General features: G+C 45.1%; 1 protein-coding gene across 2 annotated transcripts in view; it reads left to right on the plus strand.

The window, feature by feature from the left end:
- The window catches only part of JADE2 (jade family PHD finger 2), a 180,228-nt gene that overhangs the window by 112,969 nt on the left and 45,791 nt on the right, over nt 1-21,468 (plus strand). For both annotated transcript variants that reach the window (XM_036750294.1, XM_036750295.1), the window contains exons 6-7: nt 17,813-18,024; nt 18,901-19,068. In XM_036750294.1, coding sequence (XP_036606189.1) covers nt 17,813-18,024; nt 18,901-19,068 — 380 coding nt within the window. The remainder of the gene's footprint in view (nt 1-17,812; nt 18,025-18,900; nt 19,069-21,468) is intronic.

The following is a 21,468-nucleotide window of genomic DNA, read 5'->3' on the forward strand; positions in this document are numbered from 1 at the left end:
ACTTTGTCTCTGAGCCCTAGAGGCTGGTTTCCAAGAACCTGCCTGAAACATAACCAGTAATCTTTGTGCTTTGAGATTCAGCATCGCAGTGAGACTGGAGTTTAAGGTCTGAGAGAAAACAATCCAAGCTCACTGCCCACCCCCGTTGAAACCTTAAGAGTCTATCGTGAATGGCGTCCTATGTTCATTGGAGACCAAACGAGGCATAAGCAGGGGCTGGCACATGGGAGTGTTATGGAAAGGCGAGATGTTCAGGCTCTTCTTGGATGCTCTCCCCAAGGAGCGACAAGGATGCCTGCAAACATTTCTAAGCCAGGCAGAGCTATAGGAGTTTAGGTTCCTTGACATTGACCTATAGCACCTACCTCAGAGGCCAGGGTCCTTTGGCTACTATTTCTCCTCTCCTAGTCTAGGGCCTAAGAAACCATGAGGATTGGTGTCTCCCCAACAAGGGACAAGAGCTGGAGACAACCCCAATGTTGGGCAGTCCCTGTTTGGAGTCATACAATTCAGCACCTTTTTGTATGTTTCATTCTTTGTCAAGTCCTGTGGAGAAAAGTGGTGGGAGGAATGCATAGTTACTACCGTCAGGGAGCCAGTAGTCTAATTGCATCACCTCCACATTCAGTGTTCCCCCCTTCTTTATTCACTTGGTCTCAGCTGATCCAAATCTTATCCATCCTTTAAGGCCTTATTCAGATATCTGCTCCCCCATGAAGCCCTTCCATGTTTTCCCCAAGTTTGAACTGCACTCTCCCTCCAAATCCCCACACTACTGTTTACACCACGCTTACGGCACTTAATCCTTTAGCTTATATTCTGGTTATTGGTGCCCTTGCCTGTAAGCTGGAATGATATGAGCTGTGAGCTCCTTCAGGACCAGGATGGTTTCTTTCTTTTTCATTTTTTTTGGCCATCAGGATTAAGTGATTTGCTTGATTTGAATTCAGGTCTTCCTGACTCCAGGCTGCCCCACCCAGAGATGGTTTCTTATTCATCTTTGTAGTTCCCACAGTGACCCACACACCACCCTGGGAATTTATAAGTATTCAGTACTTCTATGTTGAATAAATGAATATGTTTTAGTATTGTGTATGTGACGTGTAACTGTCAGTGTTCATTTCTTCATTCAACATTCCTTCAGCTCTTCATCGTATAGTGTCTCTCCAAGACAGCATGATATAGTGAGATTTGGATTGGAATCCCAGTCCAACCACTGAAGCATTGTATAACCATGAGCTAGACCCTTCCCCTCTTTGGGCCAGTTTCTCCATGTTATAAAATGAGGACTTTGAAATGGATGACCTCTAAGGTCCTTCATGACTGTGGTGTTCTATGACTCTGGGTCACGTGTACACACCCATACATTCCCTGTGTTAGGGGATCTGCTTGCAGGAGGATAATTTCAAAGATGCCTCATACTGATCTTTAGTATATGCTGGGATCTGAGAAAGTTTGTCAGAATACACTGGAACTCCCGCCTCCCTAGCCTCAGACAGTATACTCTGCTTACTGCCGCCTAAGATGGCATTAGCTTTTTTTGGCTGCTATCTTGCCCCAATGACTCATTCAGTTCACAGTCCATCAAAACCCATAGGTTTTTTTCATGCAGATTGTTGTCTAACTAGTCCTAGCGATCTCATGATTTTTCATCTTGTAAGATTCTGCAGAGGACAGAGATCTTTTTGTATCCTGATTCTTCCCATTCATTGTGTTAGCTAGCCCTTTAAACTTTCTTCCATCTAATTTTTTTCCTTAAAAATAGTTTTATTGATCAGTCTTTTCCACCACCGATATTCCTGATTCTCTCTCCTTTTTATTCCATACCCAAACCCTTCCTTTTCACAGAGAACATTTAAGTAAAACCAAATGACCCAATGACCTCAGCTGACATTTAGGACCCATAGTCCTGCCCTGTGGAGAAGAGAAGGCTGTCATCATCTCTCCTCAAGGGCTGATAATTGATTACTGCCTTTAATATGAGTTCAGGGGCCTTGTTTTTATTTATGTTATTGCAGTCATTATTCATCAGTTTCCTGATTCTGCTTTTACTTATCTCTACATCGGTTGATAGAAATTATACTATTTTTTTCTGAATTCTTCATTCATCATTTCCTATGGAGAAATTATATTCCATTACATTCATATACCACACTTGTTCAGCCACCCCCCTGCTCTATACATACCCACTTTTCTTCTGTTATTGATTGTTTTATGGGGTTTTTTCCTACCATAAAAAGTACTGCTATTAAAATTTTGGCACATATGGGGTTTTCTTTCTTTGGTTTCCTTGGCAAGTTTAGTAGTGAGATCACTGGGTCGAAGGGTATAAAGAATTTAATGACTTTTCTTGCATAATTCCACATTATCAATCTCCCATCCATTGCACAGTCTCCGGTGAGCTCATAGATGTTTATTTATGTCCCAGGTCCTGGGAGAGGGACTGGGAGTGAGCCTGAGGCAGAAGCAGAGGCCCAAAAGAACTGGCTGAAGTCCCCCACTTTCTGGAGATGAAGGACAGGTGGAACAGGGAGGGACCCAAAGACTTCAAAAGACAGCTCTGAAGTGTACATTTCATTTGGTCTTAATAAAATGGGGAATGAAGGAGGTTAATGACATTTAAAAACAGACGATTCCAAGCCTATTTTCCAGGCTGTAATCACTGTGTAATAGTTATTTCATATAATAAGCAGTCCTCCTGAAACAACATCTTAATTGTTCTCTGGAATTCCTTAAAGAACATAAATACTGTCTCCTGAGATGTGCAGGAGAAAGGAGTGAGAGGAGGTGCAGGGTTCTGATGACAAATACCTCTTGAGAGCAAAGTAACAGGTTTCATGATTGATTCTGGAAAACACTTATAGCACAAGAGGAAAGTTGGCAGATAGCCACAGCACACAAGCAGGGTCCTGGAGGAGGTCATGGCATCGTACAGAGGCCTAGAGCTGGAGGCAGTCTGGTCCAAGGCCCTCCTTTTACAGTTGAGAGAGGCTGGGCAAGATTAAATGACTTACTCAGGGTCATATAAGTTATAAGCTTCCAAGTCTGTATTTGAACCCAGGTCCTTGCCTCTCCATCGTCAATTTGCTTTCCACTGTACTATACTGCTTCTCCTACCCTTCTGAGGAGCTCCCAGGTTGATGATGGGACCTTTTCAGTGAAGAAAAGTCAAGTCTTACAACAGGTGGTGAAGTTAAGGATGCAGGCGGCGAGGAAGAAGTCACGAAGAAGCTCTGAAAGCTGAAGAGACACACCCTGTAACTTAAATCTTTGGAGAAAACTATTTGCAAAGGTGTGTTCCTGGACACAAGCCTCTGGTATTCTGCCTTGGCTGGTGAATGGAGCCATGGACAGGTCAGGCAGCCTGAACAGTCCAAAGAGGAGGAGTTGGTGGCTGGCCCTTCACGTAGAGCTGTGGGCAGCAAAGCCCAGTTCCCAGGTGCCTGATGGCTCTGCTCGCTAACCATGTGACGAGGCATTTAGGTGCTACATCGAGAAGACAAGGTTTCTCATCTAAATTCCCTTTTTTTTTTTTTTTAATGCTATGCCCATGATCTTATTGGTATGTTGTTTGATCGTTTCGGTAATGCCTGATTCTTCATGACCCCACTTGGGGTTTCCTTGACAAAGATACTGGAGTGGTTTGTCATTTCCTTCTCCAGCATACAGGGTTAAATAACTTGTCCAAGGTCGCAAAGCTAGTGAGGCCAGATTTGAACTCAGGAATTATATTGGTATGAGAAACCTCTGATAAGGAACTCCCCTTACCAATGCAGATTGGCACCTGCTTTGTAACTTACATCCTTACAGAGTTAAGTGACAAATTGTGCCATATGAACGCAATGGAATATTATTGTACAGTAAGAAATGATTAAAATGAAGAATTCAGAAAAACTTGGGAAGATCTGTATTGACTGATTCCTAGTAGAACCAGGAGAACAATTTACATGAAGGCCACAAAAAAATAAAGGAAAACAACTTTTAAAAACTTCAGAATTCTGATCAGTGGTGACCTATCATGGGTCCAGAAGACTGATGGTAAACCATGTTTCCCACCCATTGGGAGAGAGGTGGTAGACTACAGATACAAGTCAACAAGCATTTATTAAGCAACTGCCATGTGCCAGATATTATTCTACAAGTTAGGAGTATAAATACAAGCAGAAAGACAGTACCTGCCCTCAAGGAGCCTCTGTCATATCACATCACATACCATATCATATCATATTATAATGGGGAGAACGACACATAAAAGGAAGCTGAAAAAAGGGAGCAGGGGAAGAAGGTACCCAAGTGGGGTGCACAGTTTGTTCAGCCACTAATCCAATTGGTGGACATCTCCTTTATTTAAAGTACTTTGCTGCGACAAAAAGTGCTGCTATAAACATTTTGCACTTTTGGTTCCTTTCCCTCACTCTCTGAGTGATTTGGAGAATTTTCTTCACAGTGTTATTGCTGACTCAGAGGGTTTCCACAATTTAGTGACTTTCTGGATAGAATTCCAAATTGTCTTCCAGAGCGATTGGATCATTTCCTAGATCCAGCAACAATGAATTAGTGTGCCCATCCTCCCTCAGCCCCTCCAACAATTGTCATCTTCATCTTTCAGACTCTTGGAGTTGGGGCCTCTCTCCAGCACACCAGAGTTGTTGCAGAGCCATGACCCTGAAAGAGAATGTACCAAGGAAGCTCGATGTTTAGGTCTTTACAAACACAGAACTCTGCCATGTAGCATCTCATGTCTGGGTCTTCTGTCACCTGCCCTTATGCATTTGTGTGTTTCCTTCCAGGTCAGCATTTTGGGCTAGAGCCACAGAAAATGGATCTAAGTGCTTCATGTCTGTGGTAGAGTAGTGTTCCCTTACAAGTCTTGGTTTATTTGTATGAGGTTCTATGTTTCTAGAAGATTTCAGAATCAGAGGTGAATCCTGGGTTGGTCACTTTATATACGAGACTGGAAACTGTTGCTGAGAATTTACCCTGGTATATCTCTAGACCAAGAATTCTCCATATGTCCTTTATTTTTAATTTGTGTATTTATAATAGTCAAAAAGACTTAGTCACTCAAAGTTGTTCTTAAAACAGTATTGCTGTTACCACATATAATTTTCTCTTGGTTCTGCTCACTTCACTCTTCATCATTTTGTGCAAGTCTTTCCATGCCTTTCTATGCATTCAACAATATTATTCTAAGAGAAGATCCAAAGGCTTCACCAAACTACCGAAGAGACCCATGATCTAAAAAAAGGTTAAAAACCCCTGTTTCCCAAATATGCCAGACCCTGTTTCTGAAGGCTAGGGTCTGAAAAGAGAAAGCCCTAGGAAAAAACCTAACCTCTTCACTGAAAGGAGATTGGACAAAGATAGTGGAATGTCTGGTACAGGGGAGGGCTAAGAATTCACCCCAGCTCTCTTGATGAATTTCTTTGGTTTGGCAATGGCCACAGAATCCTCGTTGCTATTGGGATGAAGGGCATTTGGTTATGGACTGCTCTCCAAACCGCTCAGTGAAAGCAGAGGCTCTATACAAAGACACCAGAAGGTAAAACAGTCTCTCAAGTGCTTTAATCTTAAACTTCAGGGATAATTGGTGTCAGAGGGTGGCATATCGGGTGATAATTAGTTGCTCTGAATCTTCTAAAAGTGCAATTGTGAAAACCATTTATGTTTAGGAGAAGAAGGTGGGCTTTGTGTGACCTCGCATCCAAGCAGTAGGCATTAAATGGTCAATGGTGTGACCCATTGGTTGGTGTGAAGAGTCAGGCATACAGAGACAAGGAGGTTCCAGCTTCCCTGTGCTTTTGATTAGATAAGGCCCATCTCTGCATCAGGCCTCCCTATATCCCAGGCTATGAAAAAGTGAATAGAAATCTAGGGCATGCTGGACCCATAGGTCCAGTGGAATGGTAGGAACAGTGGAATGGTAGCAGATAGAGGTGTCCCAAACTGAGCTTTTGCTAATTAATGCACAAGGGGTCCCTACTTTAAGTAAACCTGTATATCAAAATTCAGACTTTGAAAACTGATCAGTTAAGGTGAGGAGCAGGAACTATCCATACAACAGAAGGGTTCCTCTTCACTTTACAAAAAGGCACAAAACATCTTTTTTCAAAGCCCCGCAAGCCTTTGTGCATATAAGTCGTCTCAGTAAATGTTTGAAGTGAGTCGAGCATTTTCAGAATAACAGTGTAAATCATCAGATTATATAGTATTGAAAAGAACATCGTCCTTGAGGTAAAAAGACGTGAATTCACATTCTGGCTCCAACACTTGGTAGCTATTGGAGCTACTGACTCACTTAACCTCTTCAGGGCTTCGGTTTCTCTTCTGCAAAAGGAGGGGGTTATAATATTGACTTCCAAGGTACCTTCGCGTTCTAATATACTATGATTCCATGAAAAGGAATTCCACTCACTAACATGTGACTTGACTTCCTATGAACACATCCATTGTATGAAGTGAGGCATGCCTATAGGAAACTGTAGTGTCTGGCTTGTAGCTTTTGTTGCCCTTTCCTGCTTTCTCTGTGAAAAGGAGAGGAGTTGGTGGGGGTAGGGGCAGAGAGAGGCAGGATATGGGTGTGGAATGTTGCATGTACTATCAGATTGAGTTGATGGGTCAGTTGTGGTTTTACTGAACTTCCCCCTCCCCAATTTCTACAAGTGTTTGCTTGCTGATTACAGAGAGGAGAGAGATAAAATGGAGGTGATATAAAAAGATATCAATAAAAATGACATAAAGGAGAATAAACCTTTTAAAAAGTTAAGATATTCTGGGAAAATGAAGAATGAGGGGCTTAATAGGCACTCTGTGGGGACATGTGGCACTGAAAGACATTCCCCACATCCTGGGTTGTGCAGTCCCTCCCACCAGTCCCATAGAAGCTGTAGGAAACTGTACTATTGCCAGGCAACAGTTAATAGTAACACCTAGTGTCTGTTATACGGTATTTTACAGTTTATAAATGGACTTCCCATTCATCCTCCCATTTGAGCCTCTCTGTACCTCTCTGTGAGGAAGACAATACAGGGATTGTTGTGCCTGTTTTTCTTTTGGGGAAACGGAGGCTCTTCAAAGTCAGGTGACTTGCCCAAGTTTTATCCGCTTATTGAATCTGGAATTTTAAACAGCGCCCAGGTGCCCTGGTTTTTATTGCTTTTGGTAGTTGAATCATTTTCTGTTTCCTTGACTAGTGACAGCCCTAGCTCGGAAGTCAGAAGGATGCATTTGCAGAGTGAGTCGATATGGACAATGGCCTTTTTTTGCTCGGGGGAGAGGCTTTGAGGTTGGTGGGTGGGTAGTGGAGTGACTCATGGAATTGCCCTAACCTGCCAGCCTGGAGAGAGCCATGGAATGAATGCTCACACCTCAGGTTCTCATCTTGGCTGTTTACTGCCCTGTTCCTGAGTGTGAGTGCCTGAGCTATGGTTTGTAGACTGGTCTGATTCACAAGTCAGTGTGCCCAAGAGTCAGTCAGTGAACCCCTCTCCCTGGGACTGGGGGCATTGTCCATTCTCCTCTTCCCCATAGCCTTTCAAAGACCTTCCCCGGGGGTGTCTCTCCCTTCTTCTCTCTGGGGCCAATCCTTTCCTCCCTGGCAAACACAGTGGCTTCCCTTTGCCCCAACGTGTAGATACAGCTCAGTGTGCTAGTGGTTTGGCCTTTAGAAACTGTGGTATAACAGTGGCTCCATTGTCTTCTTTCCAGCCTGAAGTGTCACCATGGCTGGGAAGAGGTAACGGTGAGAAGGACTGAGGGTAGGGGAGAGGCAGGAGAGACATGGAGTTAAGGTGTCAGGAATTTGGGGGTTGGGTGGAGAGAGGGGGGAAAAGGCTTGCCCCTTTTTGTCGTTTTCTGCTCTTATCAGTCAGCCAGCTGACTTACCAGCAGACATTTGCTGGGCTTAAGGACTTAAGGAAAATAAAGATGGAAAGGACATACTCCTTTTCTGCAGAAACAGGACTCCCAGAAAACAGTGTGATGCAGTAGAAAGAAGGTTGGGTTTAGAGTAGGAGGCTCAAACCTACCTTTGCCATTTATTTCTGCCCATTGCCAAAAGAGGGGGAGGGAGAGGGAGACAGTCAACGACTCTCCTATTCACTCCTTTATTTCTGTATGCTATTTGTCCAGAAAGATGGCCAGACCCCAAGATGGCACCACGGAGAGGGCCTAGAGGGCTTCTCTCGAGCTGTCGGGTGACTTAACTGATGACTGAGGAGAGGGGAGCTGTGTCTTTTGGGAAAGTCACTTAATCTCTACCCCATCTGTAAAATGAAAGAGTTGGCCTCGATGGCCCCTAAGACCCCTTCCAGTTCTCAATTGATCTGTGATCCCATATTAAAAGTTACGGTAAGTCACCATGCAGCAGGCAGAGAGGTGGGTGAGGGTACTTCGAGTGGGGTGGAGCAGGAGGAGCAACCACAATGGTAATGATGATGGTGGTGATTATAATAACAACTTAAGGTTTACAAACTTGGTTACACATAGCAGCATCTCATTTAATCCTCGCAGTGACCTGTGAGGAAGGTGCTACCATTCCCCCCATTTTAAGAGTAAGAATAGCTAGCGTTTATGTAGTACTTTAGGTTTGCAAAGTATTTGACATTTCATTATCTCTTTTGATCTCACTACAACTCTGGGAGATGGATGCTATTTATTATCCTCGTTTTACAGATGAAGAAACTGAGGCTGAGAGGTCAAGTGAATTGCAGGGTCACAGAGCTAGTAAGAGCAGGAGGCAGGATTTGAACTCAGGTGCTCCTCACTCTGAGTTCAGCGCTCTGTCCACTATGATAATGCTTTGGGGAGATTCATCTAGCAAGAGGGATTGGAATAGACCAGAAGAGAGGCAGGGGATATTGTACCTAGCCTTGTGCTAAGTGATTATCTGGGAGAGACAAAAGCAGCATATATGTGGTAGGTACTTAATAAATGCATATTAATTGATTGATCCAGGCCTTGAGAGAGTCTGGTCTGATCTGTAAGAGTTCCTGAAGGCTGAGCATTCCAGAGATACCTCTTCTGGGGAAGCATTCAGCTTGGTCTGTTCCTTTTTCTGAGGATTTAATTCAATTCACATCTGCTAAGCACCTACTATGTGCCAGGAAGCTAAAAGCAGGGAGGGGTGTTAATGTGTACGTGGAGTCAAAACTAAGCAGAGTTGCTGATGGAAAATAGAGTTACCTGAATAGTTCTGATCCCAGCCGTCTATAAAGGGAAGCCTTGGGAGGACTTAAGTGCTCTGCCCTCCGATAATAAGGGAAATGGAACTAGGGGTGCTGAGTATCCAAAGCTAAGTCAGTCTAGATTGTGATGAGATTCCAGGGGGAATATCCAGATATCCTCGGGGAGGCACGATGTGTGGACACTATGTGTGGGCTCATGCCACCTTTTCCCCTCGCCTTGATCCACTCTCCACCCCTTCCTGCTGCTGTCCAGTGGAGCCCAGCTCCATGCTCCGAGGAGAGTCATATAATCACAGAATCTCAGAGGTCATCTAGGCTAGCCCCAACCTGAAAAGGCATCCTGTCTAGAACAACCCCAGCAAATGGGCTGTCGAGCCTTTCATTCTCCATCTCCAGAAATAAGGAACTAACCCCATCCTGAAGCAATCCGTTGAGCTTCAGACAGCCTTAATTAATAGGAAGTTTTTCCTTATAGCGAGCCAAAATTCTCCTCTCTCCAACTTCCACTAGTGACTCCTAGTCCCGCCCTCTGGGGCAAAACAAAACAAGTCTAATTCCTCTCCCATGTGACTGCACCTTAGTACTTGAACATAGCCATTACATCCCCTGTAGAGTTTGTCTAGGCTAAAAAACAAAACCCTCCAGTGCACCCTATAGGATCTGGTCTCCATTCCTATCACCTTCCTGGATAGGTTATGGTTTTTGTTTTGTTTTTAATTTTTATTTATTTTATTTTTAATTTATGAAATAAAACAAGCATTTCCATAACATAGTAGAATAAAAGATGATGATTGTACGTGAAACTTCAAATCTATTATGTATAACTTGCTATTCCTTTTAAATATATAATACAGTTATGTAGCTTCTTTTCCTTCCCCTCTCCCCCCACCCCCCTGCCCTAGAGATGGCTACCATTAGACACAGGTGTAGGGGTGTGTGTGTGTGTATGTGTGTGTAAAATGATTCTATTCGTACTTCTGTTTATCAGTTCTTGCTCTGCTAGCACCTTCCTTCATAGGACCTTTGTTGTTAATTTAAATATTTATAATAGAATGAATGCAGATCGAAGCACACTATTTTCTCTCTTTTTTTTCTTTTTCATGGTTTTTCCCTTTGGTTCTGATTCTTCTTTACAACATGACTAATGTAGAAATATGTTTAATATGATTCTGTATGTATAGCATATATCAGATTGCATGCCGTCTTGGGAAGGAGAGGGAGAGGAAAATTTAGAACTCAAAATCTTATAAAAGTGAATGCTGAGGGGCAACGAGGTGGTGCAGTGAATAGAGCACTGGTCCTGGAGTTAGGAGGACCCGAGTTCAAATTTGGCCTCAGACACTTGACACACTTACTAGCTGTGTGACCTTGGGCAAGTCACTTAACCCTGATTGCCTAGCTTCCCCCTTCCAAAAAAAAAAGTGAATGTTGAAAACTAAAACTGTAATAGTCAAAATGACTTAGTTGTTCTTAAAAACAATATTGCTGTTACTCTCTACAAGAATCTCTTAATAGATTTAAAGTTGGAAGGAACATTAGAGGCCATTTAGTCTAATTCCTTGGTTTTACAAATGGGGAAGTGAGAGTTAAATGACTTGCCCAGAGTGACGCAGGCAGCAAATGGCAGACCCAGGATTCAAACCTATTTCCCAATGACCTTCCTGACAGATTTATTGGAGAGCCAGAGTCCCCCTTCTTGGAACTACCGTGGGATCTGGCCATCTTTTAGCTAAGCAGCAAGATTCCACTTGGAAACAAAGGAGAGGGAACTGCTTCCTGTTTTGTTTTTTGCCTTTGCTATGGAGAGAACCTCCCTCCCCCTTGCCACTGGACAATTAGAGTAAAGTTACTGCGGTCTCACCTTACCTCAGCAAAGACCAGCTTGCCAGCATAGCCCTTCTCTGCTCCTGCCAGAACTGAAAAAGCCCGGAACTGCTGGATTGAATACTAGCCTGACTGGGGCCCTGGAGCTGGTTGTACCTCTTTGTTTCTGGGAAAATCTCAAGACTCCCAAAATCTCCTCCTCATCCTTCTCCCATTGGAGAGCACCAAGAGATCAAGAAATTGAGGCCCTTCACTTAACAGAAGTTCGAGCATCCTCTCTGTAAGATCCCCAACAATGGGTCTTAGAGCCTTTGGTTAACGATTTCCAGAAATAGGAAACTAACTCCATCCCGAAGCACTCCGTTGAGCTTTAGCCTTAATTGTTAGGAAGCTTTTTTCCTTAAAGCAAGCCAGAATTTGCTTTGACTTGCCCTAGGTCAAACGAAGAATAAGTATGGAAGGCAGAAATGAAACCTGGGTCTACTGACTGCCAGTCCCAGCCTGTTTTCCACTCACCATCCTGCCTCAAATGAACTTGAAGATGTACCTGAGAAATCACGGTCACCTGAGTCTCTGCTCTTGTTGTGTTAGAGTAAGAAGGGACCTGGAAGTATATACACGATGTTAGTACAGACTCATAGATTTAGTACATTAGAAAATACATTGGAGATCCTCTGAACCAACCCTCTCATTTTATTGACGAAGAAACTGAGGCCTGAAGAGGTTATGAAATTTGCCCAAGGCCTAGAAAATTAAGTGATACAGCTAAGATTCAAACCCAGGTCCTCTGACTCCAAATCCATCGTTTCGTTGGCTAGTCCAGCTGTCTTACCTTATGGAACAAAATTCATGTCTGGAGAGGTGGGGAAGTTTTCATTTTGCCCCATGCCCACACACCTTTCATCTTAAAACTTCCAACTCTGCCTTCTTTTTGAAGGCTCATAATTATTACTATAATGAGGATTATAACTACAGTAGGCATTGCACAGGGAGAGTGGTGAGCCCATAATGTTTAGAAAACTAAAAGCTGAGGTTAGAGATTCTGGGACGACGAATTGTGTTCAGGAGGTATTTGACCTGTGTTCTCACTGTTTGTTGACTGTAGAACCTGAATGCTAAGGCCAGGGAAGAGGCAGCCACCTTGGCTCCCAGCCCTGGGGTGTGGATGGCTGATGGGGCCTGTTGGTATCTGTATCACTGAAAAATTTACAGCCTAGCTTGCCGTGGGTAGTGACAGACATGAGGCCAGGGGAAGAAGATACAATTGCAGGTAACAGAAATTTCCACTTGGAACAAAGCGGATGCTCCACAGATCCAGGGAACTTGGTCCAGTTTCACATTTCTCTCCAGACCACCTCCCCTCCCCTGGGTCCTCCTCTCCCTAGCCCAGAGAGCAGATCTCCCTAGCACCTGGTAGAGAGCAGAACCTTGTTCCTAAAATGAGCTGGTCCAGCCATGGGTGTTCCTTCTAGACTTCTACCCCCAAGGGGTAGAAGGAGAGCCCAGGATTAGAAATATCTGACTTTTATCCATGGCCACATGAACAGGTGGAGTCGGAAACCTCACATTCATGTGCTGGTACCTGACTGACTCTAACACTTCACCTTTTCTGAGCATCAGTTTTCTCATCTGTCATACAGGGATAATAAGGCGTTCCCTTGTCCTAAGGCTGTTTCAGGGAAATCACTGTAGAAATGTGTTACTAATAGTAGTAGTATACATCCCGTTGCTGTTGTGAATTCTTTTGGAGCAAAGGAAGAGCCCTAGACTCAGCGACAGAAAACCTTGTTTCTGGTCTTGTGTGTGCCGTCTCGTCCCCAGGGGTAACCTTGGCCAAGTCTCTTTCCTTCTGTGCCTGTTTTTCCATTCTCTAAAATGAAGAGGTTAGACAAGATAATTCCTGAGGAAGGAGGAGAGGAAACCTAGTACAGTGGGGAAAGCATTGGCTATGGAGTCAGAGGTCCTGGGTTCAAATATCACCTCTGATACCACCTGGGGCAAGTAATCTAATTTTCATGGGTCCTCAGTTTCTTCCTCTCTCAAAGGAAGGGGTTAGACCTGATAAGACCCCTTCTAGATTCCATGTTCCTCTTATGTTTTTCCTGGCTCCATTAGGATCCTCCAAGTCACTGGAATTGGTTGTTGCCATCATCAGTTCATTGCCTCTGGCACTGGCCGGGCACGGTATTTGAGAGGGGAACTTTCCCAGAGGAGGAGGTCAGAGCATAGTAAACGTGAGTGTCAGAACTGGGGGCAAACAGAAAATGTGGGAGGGGGAGCATCCTCCCGAATAGCGCTGGCCTAGGGAGGGTCTGCTGTGCTGCCTGGCTGTGGGAGGCTTCAAGGATCTCTCTGGTACAAGCTCCCCATCTTCAGGATTCAAAGCTCTTGGCTGTGCGAGGCGGGGGTGGTTATAATGAAAACATTTTATTCCCCTTAAAATGCTATATAAGTTTGAGCTTTTATTCTTCTTTTCCTCGCTGAGGATGGCAAGTTCTGAAGAAGCAAAACAGGACATGAGGAAGGAGGAGGAGAAACTAGCTGCTGCTAGCTTTTCACTTTGGAGAAGGGTAGTGGGTGTTTCTGTGCTTCAAAGGGTTAATGATTAAGAAGAGCTTGCCTCCGAAGGGAATAGGGGATGGCTCTGAGGCCTATAACTGAGGAGGGGGGGTCCTCTACAGCAGCAGTGAGACAAGTCCCACCAGGCCTCTGCCTGATCTAGCCTGGTGACTCATACAACTTGAAAGGCTCCCGGGCCATGGAGCTGCCTGGGAGAGTTTGGCCCAGGCAGGCCCGGGTGAGGAGATGCCAACCCAACTACTGAAGGGATCTTTGGGGTATAGAAAAATGGTGTGAAGAGAAGAGACTTGCCCTTCACCAAATAATTCGAGTTCCCCCCTGTCCCCCACCCCAAAACCACATACACGGTGTACTTTTCCTCTCCTACCTGCCATCCTGAACCACTGCTTCTGCTAGCTAGCCTTTTTTCTCTCTATAATAACATAATTCATGTTGCTATAGTGATTTGCGGTTTACACAGTTTTTCCATAAATAAGCCCAACAAACCCTATTGTTTTAAATAATACACCACTACCCCCCAAAAGAAAAACACATGAACCTCAGTTCCCCTGTTTGTAAACTGAAGATCATAGCACCTACATCACAGGGTTGTTGTGAGGGTTGAATGAGATAACCACCATAAAACACTAAAATATAAATGTCGTTATTATTGTGGCAGTGGTAAAGAATTCAGGTAACATTTATCAAGAACGTTGGAATTAATTACTAAAGGAGATTGTGGAAATTCCTTTCCCTATGTGTGGCCTTCCTTAAAGGCAGAGAGATGGAATCATTGAATTCTAGAGGTCTGTTCTCACCTCTACATGTATGCATGCTGGGTAACCGTGCCAATGATAGGAAAGTTGGGAGAAAGAAGTTGGAAGCTCCCCAGAGTCTGAAAGGGGAGATAACAAACCCATTTCTCACTGTATTGGAATTAACCAGAAATGGGCAGTGAGTGAGAGATGAAATTTGTACTGAATTGCAGCTTTTGGCATCAAACTTACAGTTCTGTCTAATTGACCTGAAAAGGGTCAGTTTTCCATGTCCTGAGAATTAGTGTCCATCTTGGAGAGACTTGGCCTTCCCGCATTTAAGCTGTCAGGTTGTATTTATGTGTGCAAGTTCAATGGGATGGAATTTTTCTCCTCTCCTAATTTACCCATTTCTAGCTCTGAAGCATAGTATGGCCAGGCCATAACAACAGCCATGAATCTTGTGGGGGCCAGGAATTTGATGCTTTGGTTAAAACCTGCTGGCCTTCCTGCTATGAAATGTTCCTTGAAGGTTAGTCCCTCCGGCCCTGTCTAGGTTGAGGATGTCACGTTGCCCCCCAGCCACACATGGGATAAAAGATCTGGGAAGTACTGGACATGACGGTGGTTCTCTGCTCCAAATCTGCCCTCTCCGCTATTGCCCTGTGGCCCAGATCAGCTCTGTCTAATAACTGGTGTTCAGCGGCGTGGGAAGATTTGTTCCTCTAGAGTCTAGGCTCTTCAGGGTAAAAGGGTCAAAGAACAGGAAAAATAAGCCAAACAGATTTGGCCTCAGGAATGCTAGGTTGGACTAAGGAGAGGTGAGAGTTGGTTGAAGAGGGAAGAATTTGGGACAGAGATGGGGTTTGGTAAATCAGGACATTGGGCTTTACCAGTTCCTTCTCAGTCTCAGAACCCTTCCCATTCACTACCTCGTCTGGTCCTGCTGCTCAGTTTGGGACAATAGGCAGAGCAAGCCACTGTCCTCATTTACAGATAAGGAAATGCATGCTCCAAAAGGGGGAGTGACTTGCCCAAGGTGACAAGGCAGAACCAGGACCCAGAATCAGGCCTTTTTTACTCTAGGTCCTGAGCTCTTTCCCACTATTACCACTCTGGAGGATTGCATGATTTTGTTGAGGTGAGATTTCTTTTGGCTTTTTTTTTTGGACCAGACTCTTGGTGTAAGGAATTCATAATAAGGAGATTTCTACTAATGCAGATTGGTACGCAGTGGTCTTAGAGAGTGGCCTAGGGCACTAAGAAATGAAGTGACTTTGCCTAGGATCACAGTAAGTATGTGGCAGAGATAGGTTTAGAACCCAGGTCCTCCTGGATGCTGTGGCCACCTGTTTGCACTATCTCTGCATGTTGTTATAGTTAAGATTAATAATAACACACTTCTATAGTATTTTTACATTTACAGAGAACTTTCTTCATAGCAGCCTGGTGAAACACCATGCCACTGGTGTTACACTATTTTATAAACATAGAGGCCAGTTGAAGTTAAAGTGACTTTCCCAGAGTCAGAGCTGGGGCTCTTATCCCAGTCTCCCAATTCAGTGTCTATTGTCCATCCCAGCATTAGGTTGGATTTCCCTTTTAGGGCAAGTTGGTTCTTAAGCCTGACTCTTGACCCCAGCCAGCAATAGGGGAAAAAATTGTAGGATCATAGAATTAGCATTAGAAGGGACCTTCGATCATCATTTTACAGTTGAAGGAACTGGGGCTCAGAGAGATTAGTCGACTTGCCCAAGATCACACAGATAGTAAACGGCAGAGCCAGGATTTAAACAAGGGCGTCAGACTCCAAATCCAGCCATCTTTGCACTGCACCATGTGATTGTGCATTGCTAAGTGTGCTCCATCCCTCATTCCTTGTTTGTCATCTGGTTCTCCAAGTCCAATGCCTTTTTCCACCATACCTGGAAACTCATGCTGCCGGATGGAATCCCTAACTCAGCCCTTCATGACAGCCTACGCATCTCCATCTCTCTGCACCTTCCTCAATTAAATAATCACAGGACCAGGGAACACCTGAGAGTCACGTGAGTTCAGAAGGGAAAATCACCCTGAGCTAGCCCTACTCAGATTCACAGCCCAAGTCTACTGAATTGTGAGTTCCATGAGAGCAGCAGGAACTGTACGCTCTCTAAGCTTTGTGTCTCCCCAGGCACCTCGCACAGGGCTATCAAAAAAAAAAAATTGGACAAGACCTGTGATTTCATTAGTGTAGACAACTCTTTGTACCATTACAGATGAGCACTTACTTCAACACAGCCAGTATGTATGAGAGGCAGGACCTGAACACAGGCTTTCTATCCACTGCTCCATCTATCACTGCCTCTTGGACTCCATTTAGAACATCTTTTGTGCTTTATGAATATCTGATGAATGAATGAGTCTTATCAGTCAGTTTTCACCTGGACCTTGAAGTCTGAGTTAAGGTGTCAGTAAGCAGAGGTGGGAGAAGATGTTCCAAACCAAGGTGCAGCAGTAGGGCAGTCCCCTGTGTACTTAGATAACAGCAAGTGGTCTGCTTCCTAAAACAGAATCTGTCTTGGATTAAACTGGATAAGTATTACGTCATCTGTGCCTGTGAGTATTCCCCTAAAAAGAGATGGTATATTCCAAGAGGGCAGGGACCACATCTTATCCAAATTTCTCATCTCAAAACAGTACCTTGGATATAAGTTCTCAGCACAGTCAGTACTTAGTAAATGTTTATTTGAATGCATGAACCAACCCAGAGAAGGGCCTGGGGTTGGGGATCTCCAGGCATTGTACCTGCCTCCTGCCTAATGCAGTCCAGACAGGTGTTGGTCAGTCTCATTCTTGGGAATTTTTCTGGCATACTTTACAGAACCTTTTCTGAACATCTACAACTGCCAGAGGGTAATTTCATGCTCCAAGCAAAGCTTGGACCTTGGATTGAATCTTGGGGACCTTACTGGTCATCTAGCCCAGAGGCATCAAACTCCCCAGATGCCAAACCAGATTAAAATGTAATTGGAAAATGTTTAACGAAATAAATGAAAAGACAACATGATATGGATAATGTGAACTTGTGGTTTTCTAAGTTAATGGAAATGTAGGGATTTCATTCTCTTTGAGTTTAATACCACTGATCTAGACTAACTGGCTAGATTTTTAGATAAGGAGAGAATTTTAATGAGTTGTCCAAGGTGTTGCTAATAAGTGGCAGAGCTTTTTCACCTAGGTCCTCTGATTCCAAATCGGTGTCTTTTACGTTGTCATGCTTTCTCTAGGTTCACAAAGCCAGTTGGTCACAGAATCAGGCCTGGAAATCAGAAGTTCATTAAATCTTTCCTAAATATCCCATACCTAGTGAAACTTGGCTTCCCATCTTCGAAGCAAGGGCCTCTCCTTTTCTCCAGCATCATCATTTCCCATAGCACACTGTCTGGGCCCCATCAGGGATCTTCCCCTTACGTCCTCCTTCTCAGAAACTCCTTTCTGTTTCCCCAGAAAAGCCAGAGTTGGACGAGATGACCATGGAGAGGGTGCTGGAGGAGCTAGAGACTCTGTGTCACCAGAACATGAACATGGCCATCGAGACCGAGGAAGGGCTGGGCATTGAGTATGACGAGGACGTGGTGTGTGACGTGTGCCGCTCACCGGAGGGCGAGGATGGCAATGAGATGGTGTTCTGTGACAAATGCAATGTGTGTGTTCATCAGGTGAGCCACAGCTGGGCCAGGCCCTGGACCACACAACACAAGAATGAGCATCATTCAGTGAGCGCCGTGAGGAGGGGGAAGGTGGGGCCGCCGGTGTAAGCGTTGAGAAGCCTCAGACGATGAGACTGGCTGTGTGTGAGAGAGAAATGTGTGTTGGATTGTGGCTGTGCAGGATAAAGGTGTATGAGTCTTTAAGTCTGTTAGCGAAACGTCATCCTATGAGAGAGAGACCATGAGAAAGAGTGTGGAAAAAGAGATTTGCATAAGAAAGGTTTGGGTGTGTGTGTGTGTGTGTGTGTGTGTGTGTGTGTGTGTGTGTGTGTGTGAGAGAGAGAGAGAGAGAGAGAGAGAGACTGCTCAAGTGTATCCATATGTGAGAGAGAGAGAATGTGTGTGTGCACGCGTGCTTGTGTGCGTGTGTGTGTGTGTGTGTGTGTGTGTGTGTGTGTGTGTGTGTGTGTGAGACTGTGCTGAAGGGTATCCGTATGTGAGAGCGTGTGTTCAGGAGTGGAGCTGCAATGATTCACACCCTCACCTATAAAAGAGCTCTTCCTGGAAGGCCAGTCCTGTCCTCCCCAGGTCCTCTCTGCCTTCCTGACCTAGAAACTGTCCCCTCCCCACCATCCCTGCCCCAGGGAACCGTAGGCTATAGAGAAAGCATGAAACAGTGGACATCATAAAGTGACCTCTCATTTGAAGAGCAAAGTCCCTGTTCAGGACACTGGGGAGAAGTGGTCCATGGCCTGTTTGAAGAGGAGGTTGGTGGCAGCCAGCCTTGTACCAGTCACTCCTGGGGTGTTTGAGGCTAAGTGTGAAAGCTGGACTGGGGCTTGATGATTGACCTGTGCTTTCTTCTCCAATCCTGTGGGGGTGCAGGCCTGCTATGGAATCCTCAAAGTCCCCACGGGAAGCTGGCTTTGCCGGACCTGTGCCCTGGGTGTCCAACCCAGATGTCTGCTGTGCCCCAAAAGGGGGGGAGCCCTGAAACCAACACGGAGTGGGACCAAGTGGGTGCATGTCAGCTGTGCCTTGTGGATTCCTGAGGTGAGTAAGATTATACTTCACCCCTCTTTGTCAAGAGACCACCTGGGTGAACTATGAACTACCTGAGGGTCCGAGGTCAGCCAGATAAGTGGTCAAAAGGGAAATCAGGCAAGGCAGTGTCCTGAGTGGAAAAGAAAAGATTTATTTGCTGACAGAATACTTCTTTTCTGCTGTGTTTGGAAGGGTGATCTTGTCCAGGTCAGAGAGAGAGCAGCCTTCACTGAACCATCATTTCCATGCTGGGTTCTCTGCGCTGATTGGGAGGGAAGGGTGCTGGGGGATAGAGGAAAGTAGGAAACACATAGGGTGCCAGGGACCTGAGTGCAAGGCTTAGCTCTACAACCAGTTGTGTGACCTTAGATGAATTTTGCTTTCTTTTCCATATTTGTGTACTCCCAGCGGCTAGCACAGTGCTTGGTGCGTAATACAACCTTAATGTTGGGTTCAGCTGATTGGATTGAATTACCTAGGGTTTGTTTTTTTGGTTTTTTGGCAAGGCAGTCAGGGTTAAGGGACTTGCCCAGGGTCACACAGCTAGTAAGTGTCGAGTGTTTGAGGCCAGATTTGAATTCAGGTCCTCCTGCACCCAGGACTGGTACTCTATCCACTGTGCCACCTTTTTTTTTTTCTTTAAAATAAAAAAACTAAAACTTTCTTAAGCACCTCCTGTGGCCAGAGGATGGGGGGCAGCCAGGGTGGGCAGAGACACAAAGTCTTTAGAAGATACAAGTCTCTTCCCTCAAGGGATGTTTAATTTAGTAGGTGGACAGAACAGTGGCCCTGGGGTCGAGTAGCTGTGTGACCCTGGGCAAATCACTTAACCCCATCTGCCTCAGTTTCCTCATCTGTAAAAATGATCTGGAGAAGGAAACAGCAAACCACTCCAGTGTCTTTTGCCAAGAAAACTCCAGATGAGTTCACGGAGAGTCAGACACAACTGAAATGACTGAGTGACGGGGACAATCAGCAGGAGGGAGCGTGGTGCTGCGGGAGGAGTGCAGGATCCCTGTGTGATTTTAGACAAGTTGCGTAACCTCTCTGTGCCTCAGTTCAGGCTCTTGAGCCTCATCTTGCTCTGAACCTGAGGTCTTATGGCAGGGTCACAGCCGTTCTTTCGCCAGCAGCTTCTTGTCGTCCTTTCAAGGCTCTCTTCCATTGCAAGATCTCCTTCAGTTCAGAGTTGCTTTGATTCCTTTTTTTAAACTTGTTGACCTTTTTTCCCCTCACAGTCAGTCATTTCCCAATAAACATCCTCCCTTGTAACAAAAAATTGTAGTTATGCTAATCAGATTAAGATGGGGTGCCATCATATGTGCGTGTCTCATTCTGTATCTGTAGGCCACCACCTCTACTCAGGGAGAGGAGGCATGCTCCACCACAGTTCCACATTTTCTCGCCCATTTTTTCTAAGTTAATAAAACAGGAAGAAGTGAATAAAGTACTACGTGTTTAAGGTAAAAAATATAATGAAGCCGGTATAATATATTGTAAGGTGATGTTCAGAGTGACACTTCTAAAGTCCTGTGGGATTCAGAATCAATTTCTTCCCCTCTCTGGCCCTTGGGGATAGTCTAGTCCAGTCCCTTTCCTTTACAAATTAGGAGAATGAGGCCCCTTCCGTCTCTAACAGTCTCTGATTTAAAGAAGGGATTTTCAGGACAGCTCTGTCACACTTGGGACACACTGCCCTTCAAGCTTTTTCCATCAGAGACTAAAAATGATTCTGGAAACTTCCGGGAGGGTGGGGGTGGGGGAAGGGGCCGAGAAGAGAAGGTAGCTGCAGCTTTGCTGAGTCATCCATCAGTCCCTGCATCCATCTCTCCTCTCCTAACACCTTGGGGCCTGACCTCTCTCCTCCCCTGCCCAGTCAATCCCGAGCTCAGCGTCCCGCCTCACCAGCCCAGCTGCTCATTGGTCGAGCAGGCCGCACTGGAGTTTGCTGCCTGTTGGCTCTGGGGCCCTGGGAACAGAGTGAAAGTTGAGTAGGCCAAATGCCAGAGATTGGAGTGACAGCCCTTAGGGGCAGGGCTGCTCCTTGGCACTAAAGCCTCCTGCCTCTTTTAAGAAGGTGAAGCTGCGCCTCTCGAGGCTGCTGTATTCTATGTAGGTGTCCCAGCTATAGGGCTCCTTCTAGAGAGGTAAAGATCCTTCTTTACCCACTCTTTCCCTCCCCCAGCTTAGTGGACTAATAATATTAAAAATAAAAACCATAATAACGACAGTAATACTGAGTGTTCTGTCCTACTTATACAGTGGACAGGTTGGAGTCAGAAAGCCCCTGTTCAAGTTTCAGGCCTTTGGATTATTACCTCTGTGACCTTGGGCTAGGCGCTCTCTGGGACTCGGTTTCCATTTCCTCAGCTATGAAATGGCCTCTGAGGTCCCTTCGGGTAGGCCTTG

Source organism: Trichosurus vulpecula, chromosome 3 (genome assembly GCF_011100635.1).
Source record: "Trichosurus vulpecula isolate mTriVul1 chromosome 3, mTriVul1.pri, whole genome shotgun sequence".
Lineage (NCBI taxonomy): Eukaryota > Metazoa > Chordata > Mammalia > Diprotodontia > Phalangeridae > Trichosurus > Trichosurus vulpecula.